We start from the raw sequence: 11061 nt of genomic DNA, 5'->3' as shown, positions 1-11061 counted from the left end.
GAAGAGAAAAAAGCCTTGGTGACTCACAGGGTAAAGCAGTGAAAGTCAGCAGTTGGCCCCACAAGCAGCTCTAGGAGAAAAGACTTGATCTTCTGCTCTTACAAAGGCTGCAGCTTCGGGACCCCTGGGGGCAGTTCTTTTCTCTGAGCCACTTGATGGCACACACCACCCCCACCACCGCCTCCACCACCATCACCACCACTACCACCACCACCTCCTTCTTCTCCTCCACCACTGCCACCACCACCTCTGCCTCTGCCACCATCACCTCCACCTCCACCACCACCAACACCACCACCTCCTCCTCCACCGCTGCCACCACCACCGCCACTGCCACTACCACCTCCACCATTATCACCACCACCTCCTCCAAAGAACAGCCGTCTTTGAAATGCCTTGCTTGGTCAGGTGGTCTGAGAAGGCTCCTTCCACATCCCTAGAGTTATGACAGAGAGTTGCATCACAGCTGATCCACAGATGTTAATATCAAAGACTTCTCCTTTCTGATGTCTTTCACTGCCCTCCATTCATTCAGTCCCCTTTGGGTCTTGTGTGAGGGCATTTCGCACAGGGTTAAATGATCACTGTTGGGAGGAGTCTGCATTGTTGTTTTATAGGTGTAGGTCTCTATAGGGGCTGTGTTTTGAATGTTGCAGTAATAATTAATCCTTTTTTTTACTCCCTCTAGGGAATGTACATCAAGTCAACATACGATGGATTGCATGTGATTACTGGAACCACCGAAAATGTAAGTAGAGAGCCTTTTAATATAAAGACTTACAAGTTCATCCTAGAGAGGGTGAAGCCAGGCTGCTGCTTGGAGGCAAGGATTCTGAGGCTTCGTCTGACACACCTTGGGCATGTTGCAAGGAGGGACCAGTCCTTGGAGAGGGACGTCATGCTTGGGAGGGTGAAGGGACAGTGCAGGAGAGGAAGACCCTTGATAAGATGGATTGATTTGGTGACTGGAGTAATGGGGGTGGGGGTGTCAGACAGTGAGATTGGCTCAGGATAGAGCAGGGTTTCGGGCTGTTGTACACAGGGCCGCTATGAGTCGCAGGCCACTCAGTGGCACCTCCCAACAACAATGACGACAACAACGTGTGTTTTTAAGCAGTTTGACACGATGTCTCTCTGTTTTTCATTTAAATAATGCGAGTATGTTTTATTATGTGCCCTGAAAGCAAGAGTGTCTGTTTTCTTTCTGTTGCTAGAGCCTGTCTTGTCACCAGCTGTTGCCAATTTATTATTTAAACTGTCCTTTCTCCCTCTAGTTCACAGACTCTGCCCGGTTTTAACCTTCATCCTGGGTTACTTACTCCTTTTGCACCCTGAAAGTGTTAAGGCCGTGATGAAAACCCAGTGGCCTCTTGTTACACTCCTTCTCCTAACACCTGGGATCGGTGACTGACTGACTGACTCCCTGTGGGCAGTGTACTTTGATGATGTCATCTTGTTTACTGGAATCTATGTTTGTGACCAGAGCAGCTCTTAGGAGATTTTTGCATGGTGTAGATTCTTTTCATAAAGTTGTGTTTTGTGACACGCATCACCAATTATGACGTAAAACAGAGCATCAGCTCAAGAGGAAGGTCCTCAATGAGATGAACTGACGGAGGCGACAGTGGCCTCAAGCATAGCACCTGTTGTGAAGGAGGCAGAGGACACAGCTCTGCTTCCTTCTGTTGTACGTGGGGTCGCCGTGAGTTGGAACTGATCTCACTGTCCTTTATCATTTCATGTTAACTGCCAAGGTAACGGAATTCCAATTTCCCTCCCTACAATCCTTTGGTAGCCTAGTGGGTAGAGAGATAGTACAACAGGTAACAAAGAGAATAGTAATAAGTGTCGTAACAAATTGTCAATACACCAGCTCAAAAGCAAACAGTTAAAATGCACTGGCTGATTTGCAGGCGAGGGATGGGCAGTCTTCTCCCATGTGATGCCCATCCTGAAAACCCCCTGGAGGGTCAGCTATAGGTCACTTCTGACTCGACAGCAGTGAGAGGGAGGTTTTCACACAACGGCCGGGCTGTTTGTAAAGTGAGAAGCTGTAAATTCTCTTACATAAAAAGTTTTTACTTAGCCCCTCAAACTTTTTAAATTTGTGAAAAGTGGAGATAATTTGGATGCTTTCTTCTTGCATCCTACAAAATGCCCAACCTTTGATTAGCATTGATATGAAGCTTGAGAATATTAACTCCCTGAATCTTTGTTCAAAACAGCATGTGTCTATGGAATACATCTACTTTTAAATGAAAGAAGTCAGGAGAAAATGTGTAAAACTAGAGGACATTTAATAACAACTTGTATTGTCTGCTCAGTAGAAATACATACCTATTTTTGAACTTTAGATATGAAATCTTTAGATAAAACGTCCAGATCTTTGATTATGTTTGGTGACAAACATTTGATTTGGGGGTAATAAGTGATATTACAGTAGTGAATTACAGTGAAATCTTTCCTTCTGGTTGGAAATGTTTCAATGCAAGCTAAGAATCTAGAACTAACTACTCAGGTCTGGCTGGGTCAAACAAGGTGATCATCAGATGGCTAGTGGCCTTGTCTCTTAAGCATTCTCTTCTGAGCTTCAGTGTGAATATAATGAGAACAACTGGGAATTTTTATTCCAAGTCATCTGAGAGGTAGAACCCACACCGGTGCTCTGGTCCTAGGTTAGAAGGACGCAGAATGTGTAAGTGGTCCTTGGAGGCCAAGGTCGTGAAACTTCACCCCACTCACGGTGGGCCTATTTTCAGAAGGAACCAGTCCTCGGAGAGAGACATCATGCTGGGAAAAGTGGAGGGCACGTAAAGGCGAGAAAGCCTCTCAAGGAGCTGGACCGACACAGTGTTTACCACAGTGACTCCAGGAACTACAGTCACTGGGTCACTGGGCTTGAGAAGGAGTGAGATCATGAGGCTGGTGCAGGGTCTGTTGTTCCTCGGGGCACTTAGGATCACAGTTGACTCGATGGCACCTGACGAAAGAGCATGCTACATCATGTTCCCTAGTGCTGCTGTCACGGAGATACCACAAGGGGGTGGCTTTAACAAACAGAAATTTAGTCTCTTACCGTTTAGGAGGCTGGAAGGCCAAATGCCAGGTGCCAGCTCTAGGGGAAGGCCTTTGCTTTGTGCAGTTATAAAGACCTTGTTTTCTTTCGTATCTGGAGAGCCCTCCACGTGTCCTGGCTTCACTGGGGACAAGGAGATTCCCAACTGGTGACAACGGGATTCCAACAGGACACATTCCACCCCTGGCCTTGGTGCCCTTGGGATTCTCCCCTCTCAGTTTTCTTTTCTCCCCTTTTTATCTTCTAAGAGATAAGAAGGTGCTCCAGGCCACTCTGTGGAGAAATTCCCCTTCTGTCCATTCAGGAGTCTGTTGAATTCCACCCTTAATCCTCTGAAAGGTGTTAGGTGTATCAGGTCAGAGGGACTCATTCTGTAACTTCTGTAATAAATATATCCTTACATGTCTCTATTCTGGGGCACCCGTTCAATCCATGGCACTGTGGTTCTGATCTTATCCTTGTTAGAGACTCCTGAGTTCATGGCCATTGAACAATGTCAGGAATCTACTTTATGTGTTACTTGGTATGTATTTGCAGCAATTTGTGTTCAAGACCGTGATGGTTGCTTTTATTTGGGGTTTTATTGATGTAATTATGTATGTGTCAAGTAGTCATGTCCACACATGCTTCACATGTCCAATGCGGTGACGCTGGTTATGTTTATAATGATTGTCAACTATTGTTGTTGTTGTGTGCAGTTGAGTTAGAATCAACTCACAGCTGACCCTCTAGTGGGTTTTCAGAGCCAGTAAATCACTGGAGGAGAGTGCCCATCCTTCTCCCAGGACTAGTGGCTGGACTTGAACTGTGTGCCTTTGGGATTGCAGCACAGCTTATTACCACTAGGCCACAGAGCTCCCTTCACCCAGTTTCCCCATCATTCCTTACAGAAGCCCAGTATCCCCTGAGCTCACCCGTGTTTTGTTTCTCCTTTTTTTAAAAAAAAATCTTGTTATTAGTTTTAATGAAAATTTATAGAGACTTTGGATTTCCATTCGTTCATTGTTGCACTTTCCCCCCTCCCAACCCTGCCCCCTAGTACACTACCCTTTTGGAAAAGTAAAAGAAAAATTCCTTCATTGTTTTACAATTCCTCCGCCAGGTCCACTCCACTATGCCACCTTCGCTCTGGACTCCTCTCATGACAATATTACCTAATCACAGATCCCTTTTGAACAGTTTCTCCTTCGTCTGTTTCAATGCAGTATACATTATTGAACCCATCCTTCTGAGTCTCTTCCCAACCCCGAGGTCAGTGCTGTTTTACAACAGTGGCAACATGCAGTATTTGTCCCTTTGTGTCTGAGATACTTCACTCAGCATAATGTCCTCCAGAGTCACCCATTTTGAATAATATTGCATGAGTTCCTTGTTTTTCAATGTAGCGTAGTATTCCATTGTGTGAATATACTACAGCTTCTCTATCCATTTGTTTGTGGATGGACACTTAGGTTGTTTCCACCTCCTTGCTATTGTGAACAAAGCCACGATAAACATGGGTGTGCGTATATCTGCTTGGGTGGCAGTTATGGTCTCTTTGGGGTATATTCCCAGCAGTGGAGTTGCTGGGTCAAATGGTATCTCTATTTTCAACTTTTTGAGAAAGCACCATACTACCTTCCACAGTGGTTGCACCATTTTAAACTCTCACCAACAATGAATAAGTGTTCCAGTTTCTCCACAACCTCGCCAGCATTTGTTGTTTGCTGTTTTGAAGAATGGCAGGGTTGCATCTAGTAGTTTGGTGATCACCTTGTTTGACTTAGCCAGACCTAAATAGCTCTAGATTCTTACCTGGTCGTTTTGGAACATTCTCGGTCTGGGGAAAACAAGGGGGCACTATAATATTACTTCGGAAAGATGTGTGGATTCACTCCAGAACAGCTTTCTGGCTGTCACATCCGGTCACCTGAGTGACTTCAGAGAGCCTCACATGGGGTGGGGGCGGATAGTGGTCACTTACCACCCTCTCCCAGGGCTGTGCCTCCCTCGACCTCCGTCTCGGGTCCCAGTCTGAAGACATGCCAGTCCTTTTCTGAGGCCTCTGCTCTGTTTATTTTGAAGTTAACTGAGAGACCGGGTCATGTCAGTGTCAGATTCACAGTATCTGGTGATTCTCTTATCTACTCTCTGCTCTGATGTTGTTGAGGGCCTGGTCAGGAATCTTGACCTGACTTCTGTCCTCCTGCCCCTAGATCAGGCCACACCAGATGAGCCCCTGAAGAATGAAGGCCTTCTTCTCTGGGGCAGTGCCCTTCGCCGCTCACACCAGAGCCGGCATCAGTTTTCAGAAGTCCTGCTCACCTGCCCGGGGAGCCTGGGTATCAAGCTCTCTCTTTACCAGCGCTCTGCCAAGCTCAGCTCTTGATCACTTGAGGACGTTTGAGAAAAGAAGGTTCAAGGATCCTTAGGAAGGAGAGTCAGCTCAGGACAGCGGGGCTTGTTCTTTCAGGTTGCAGATGATGACGATGGCACAGGGTAGGGCAGAGTTCAGATCTGTTATTCATAGGGTTGCTGTGACTCAGTATTAATTGGCTCAATGGCACCTAACAACAACAACAATCTGTAAACACAGACTTCTTAGTCCTCAGACCATCTCAGAATGTGAACAGAAGGCATGTTGTTGTTGTTGTTGTTGTTGTGTTAGGTGCTGTGGAGCATGACTCCCTGTGACCCTGTGAACAGTGTCTGAACAGGTCTGAGTCCTGTCCTGTCTGGTGCCATCCTCATCATCTCTGACGTCCTTGAGCCCACAGTGACTTAAGTCACTCACTGTGTCAATCCATCTCGTTGAGGGTCTTCCTCAATTTCGCCAACCTTCCACTTTTCCAAGCATCATGTTCCTCTCTAAGGAACAGCCTCTCCTAACAACATGACTAAAGCAAGACAAAACTTCATCATCTTTGCCTCCAAGGAGCATTCTGGCTGCACCTTCTCCAGGATGCACCTGTCTGTTCTTTTGACAGTCCATTAGACAGTCAGTATTCTAACACCACAGCTCAAAGGCATCAGTAATTCTCTGTCATCCTTAGTCACTGCTCATCTCTCGATGCTTAGGGACTGATATGCATAGATGGAAGGCACAGATGGGTATAAAGTGAAACTTGGCCTTGATAAGTCACCTTTCCCCCATTTCAGCCCCTTCAGATGAGCTGGGCTGAGCTAACAGGCTCCACTTTTATCTAAGTAGCTCTATAATGAAGGGCTGCATATGACCCAAGATTGGACAACAGGAGCCTAGGGAAATTGCGTTTCTGTAAGTGCTTAATCGAGGGAGAGATGGGAGACAGCGTGTCCCCATTGCATGCACGCTGCTGGTCTCAGGTGAGACACTTCTGGCTGTTAGAGCAACAGGTTAGATGTTTTTTTCAAAATAACTGTTGCCCTGGGCTTAGATGAATCTGTGGGCCTGTTTCTGGTTGAGCCCAACACAGCAACTGAGAGAGAAAGCTCAGCAAACATCTCCTGAGCTTGACTGGATGCCCCTTCTCGTGGTCAGAGGTGCTGTTTGTTTGGGATAGTTCGAATTGTTGAGGATGAGGCAAGATACAAAACGCATGCTCTGGCCTAGATGCATTTGATTCTTAATAGGTACTAGAAGTTTCTTCTTGCCTTTCCTTTGGGTCGTAGATAAGGGGTTGGTTGTTACTTACATGATCAGGGGTAATGTATTCATTTGATAAGGGCATCCTAGCTCTGTATAAATATGTATGTAAACATACACTGTATATGCGTGTGTGCGTCAGTGAGGGCTGTTGTTGGTCGATGGTGTTGGCTTGGCTCTGCGTCCTAGTGACCCGTGTACAGCGGATCGAAGCTCTGCCCTGTCCTGGGCCGGCCTCTCTGTCTCCGCCATGCTCCAGGTCAGCGCTGAACTCACTGTGCCACTTCCTCTCATTGAGGGCTTCCTCTCTTTCTCTGACCCTCTGCCTTTCCTACCATGATGTCCTTTTCCGAGGACCGACCCCTGTTGATCACATGGCCCAAAGTATGAGAGGCAAAGTCTCACCATCCTTGCCAACAAGGAGCAACTTGGACGCCCTTCTTCCAAAACAGATTTGTTTGTTCTTTGTTCTTTTGGCATTTTGCAATGTATTCAGTACTTTTCACCAACACTGTATATATGTTTATATATCTATAAATTGAAGCCTTTGAGTTGCAGTGTTGGACGAGAGGACTGAATATCCCATAGACTGCCAAAAGAAAGAACAAGTATGTTTTTGGGAAGGGTGCAGCCAGATTGCTCCTTAAAGGCAAGGATGGCAAAGGTTTCTCTCCGATTCTTTGGACAGGTAGGTGGTTGTTGTCATGTGCCACTGAGTTGCCTGCGACTCAGCAAGCCCATTGTATGATAGCTCTGAACCCTGCCCTATCCTGAGCCGGTCTCACTGTCTCCAATACATCTACCTCCATTACCATGGTCCTGTAGGCAGGAGAGGGTATTCCTTAGAGACGGGCATCATGCTTGGAAAGGTAGGGTCAGCAAAAGAGAGGAATACTGCCAATGACGTGGATTGACACGGTGACTGCAGCAGTGACCTCAAGTGCAGGAAGGATGGTGAGGATGGGACAGGGTTCAGGTTTGTATTTCATAGGGTCACTTTGAGACATGCTCACCTTGGCGGCACCTAACAACAACAAGTTTCATTTAGGAGAAACGGAGTAGATTTTTTTGGGGGGAGGGGGCACTAGAAACACATTCCATTTTAATTCAACCTCAAAATGAAAGCAAACTTTAAATTAATTTCCTCTAAAGAAAGATATTTTAGATTGTACCCTCTTTCTAATTTAATAACATTATAACAGGGATTTTATGCCACTTTTTAAAATTTTATGCCATTTTAATATCTCAGTGATAACAAGTGCAACCAAGCTGAGGAAAAGGAAGGTTTCACTTTAGCTTTATAATTGTTTAAAAGGAACTGCAGAGACTGAGTCTCAGAGATGATGTTTACATGTTGAAACAATGGGCCAGCTTTTTCTCTTTCATGATTTTTGGTTTTTATTTTAATGAAAGCTCACAAATGGTATTGGTTTTTCTAGCAATTGTTTAGATACATCTAGTTGTAAACATTAATTACAGTTGATTCATATCTGATCACCCCTTTTTAAATATTACCTTTCCCTTCACCCAACTTACTTATGTGGTTTGACGCCCTACTCCCTCCCTTCCCACCCTTGGTAACCATCCAAGATGATTCAGTATGTAAATATTTCCTTAGATTTTAGAATAGTAGTCTTACAACACAGTGGCTAGCTTTTATGAGAGTAGTTTTAATGGTGGAAATTTTTTTTTAAATGAATTTGTGGCTTTTATCAACTAGTCATTTTCAATTGTGTGTCTAGGATCCAAAGAATGAGCACAACTTTTTTTAGATGACCCCAACTTTTGGGGCAGATTTTCAGTGATAGTGTGACAGACCAGAGAGGATCTTCCTCCCTCAGGCTGCTTGGACCACATAGTCTGAGGAGGCCGAAGCACCGTTTTATCTTCCTGGGGAGATTTCCCTTTCCTTGCAAGTTGTCTGCAGAAGAAAGAAAGAAGGAATAGAAGCAGGAAGAACAAGGGGATTTAAACAACTAAGTCTCTTTGTTTCTGTCCAGTCTCCTGCAGACAGATCACAGAAGATCCATGCTGGGGATGAAGTCATCCAAGTGAATCGGCAAACTGTGGTGAGTTTCTTCACTGAGACTTAAGGTTTGATAGCCCTCGATAGAACTTTAAATCCAAGGCCAATGTGCCCAGTTTTCCAGTATTTTAACTAGTGGATGGAGCCCTGGTGACACAGTTGTGAAATGCTCAACTACCCAATGAAGAAAGGTCTGCCGCTGGAACAGAACAGCTGCTCTGAGAGAGGAAAATGTGCAGCTTCCTGTGTAAGATACAGCCTTGGAAACTCGATGGGCAGATCTGCTCTGTGGTGTAGATTGTTATGAATAGGAGTAGAGTGAAGGACATTACCGTGGTGAAAGTACTCAGCTATTAACCAGAAGGTCACTGGTTCTAACCCACAGGAGATAGAAGTGGTAATTTACTTTCATCAAGACCAAAAAGCCAAACCCAAACTCAAGGCCAATGCATTGATTCTGATTCCTGCCCTCTGACATGTTCCCAAGGCTGTAAATCTTTACCTGAGGGGACTGCCCGTCTTTCTTCACAAAAGTGCCTAGTGGATTTGAACCGTTGGCTTTTTGTTGTTAATGTTGTATACCATTGAGTCAGAACCAAATCATAGCTGACCTCCAGTGGGTTTTCAGAGGCAGCTAATCACAGGGGAGGAGATTGGCTATCCTTCTCCCGTGGAGCGGCTGGTCAGTTGGAACCATCTTTGGGATTGCAGTGCAACTTCTTACCACGAGGCCACCAGAGCAGCCTGGAAACCCAATGAGGCAGCTCTCTCTCTTCCTCAGAGTCTCCTTCAGTCGACACCAATACAGTGGGTTATTTGTTTTTTAACTGGTGTTGTGGGGAGCTCTGGTGGCCTAGTGGCAAGGAACTGCAACTATAATCCCAGAGGCAAACGGTTCGAATCCACCATATGCTCTGCCGGGGAAGGAGGGACAGTCTCCTCCTGTACCAGTCAGATCTGATTTGACGGTACACGCACACAAAAATAAATTAAAAAAAAACAAAACAAAACAAAAAATACCCAAAACTGGTGTTGTGCATCAGAAAGCCGGGCAATAACTAAGGATGATAGAAGGAGAGTTGATGCATTTAAGCTGTGGTGTTGGAAAAGAGTGTTGAATATTCCATGGACTGTGAGGAGAACAAACAGGTTCATCCTAGAGAGGGTGAAGCTGGGCTGCTTCTTGGAGGCAAAGATTCTGAGGCTCTGTCTGACATACTTTGGACATGTTGTAAGGAGGGACCAATCTTTGGAGAGGGACATCAGCTTGGGAAGGTGGAGGGACGTCACAGGAGGGGAAGGCCCTCTATGAGGTGGATTGATTCAGTGACTTGGGTAATTGGGATGGGTGTGTCAGAGACAGTGAGATTGGCACAGGATAGAGCAGGGTTTAGGGCTGTTGTACATGTGGTCGCTATGAGTTGCAGGCTGTTATATCACACATAACAACAATGTGAACATCTTTTTTTTTTTTTCTTTAATCTTCTTATTGACTCCTAACTTCTGAGATGAGGGCATCAGTTGATTTTTTTTTTCCTTTCCTTTTTGAAGGTGGGATGGCAACTAAAAAATCTGGTGAAGAAACTGCGTGAGAACCCCACGGGCGTGGTGTTACTGCTGAAGAAGCGGCCGGCGGGCTCCTTCAGCTTCACCCCTGCCCCTCTCAAGAACCTTCGGTGGAAGCCGCCTCTTGTGCAGGTCTGTCCTGGGGTCCCCACCGAGGCTGTGTCGAATGCTTTCTTTCCCTCCCAAGGCTAAGATTAGATTAGCATTTGACGGTGGTTGGTTTGAAGAAAATACTGTTCCAGTCTTGCTCTGGTCCTGCTTACATCAAACTGAAGCATCGCTGAACACAGCCAGCCACACGTGACTGTCCAAATTCTGAATAGTTAAATGATACAAAATTGTCATTCCAGGTCCTCTGTCCGTGCAGCCACATTTCAGGTGCCATGTAGCCACTCTTAGGACTGTTGTGTCCATCTGCATGTGGGCGTTTCCAACATGAAACGAAGTCCCTTCTCTCTAGGTTCTCTGCTTTTCCAACATGGAGTTGTATAAATGTTCGCCGTATGAACATGAATTTTAGCCAGGGCTCCTGGAGTTGAGTCACTAACTACGGTCCCCAGTGAGCCCTGAGGGCACAGTGGCTGAGTGTCTACCTACTGACTGGCCGGTCAGCAATTCCAGTCCACCCTACAGTGCTGAGAGAGAAAGGCCTGCTTGTCTCTAATGATTACAACCTGGAGAAGAACCCTCCAGGGCAGTACTGTTCCCTCACATCAATTCTGTGCTGTTAGAATTGATAACACACAACAAAGAAAGCAGAGAAACACGTGTTCCATCTGGTGGAGAGGA

The 11061-nt window shown here is 45.7% G+C and overlaps 1 protein-coding gene across 1 annotated transcript in view; it reads left to right on the top strand.

Annotated features, from left to right (window-relative positions):
- Positions 1–11061, top strand: part of CNKSR3 (CNKSR family member 3) — a 144300-nt gene that overhangs the window by 118438 nt on the left and 14801 nt on the right. The window contains exons 7-9 of the mRNA XM_006882751.1: positions 689–748; positions 8681–8749; positions 10258–10404. Coding sequence (XP_006882813.1) covers positions 689–748; positions 8681–8749; positions 10258–10404 — 276 coding nt within the window. The remainder of the gene's footprint in view (positions 1–688; positions 749–8680; positions 8750–10257; positions 10405–11061) is intronic.

The sequence above is a fragment of the Elephantulus edwardii genome, unplaced genomic scaffold, assembly GCF_000299155.1.
Source record: "Elephantulus edwardii isolate Elephantulus edwardi_28Jun2011 unplaced genomic scaffold, EleEdw1.0 scaffold00024, whole genome shotgun sequence".
Taxonomy (NCBI): Eukaryota; Metazoa; Chordata; class Mammalia; order Macroscelidea; family Macroscelididae; genus Elephantulus; species Elephantulus edwardii.
Note: the sequence above shows the minus strand (reverse complement) of the source record. Positions and strands in the feature narration are given on the sequence as shown.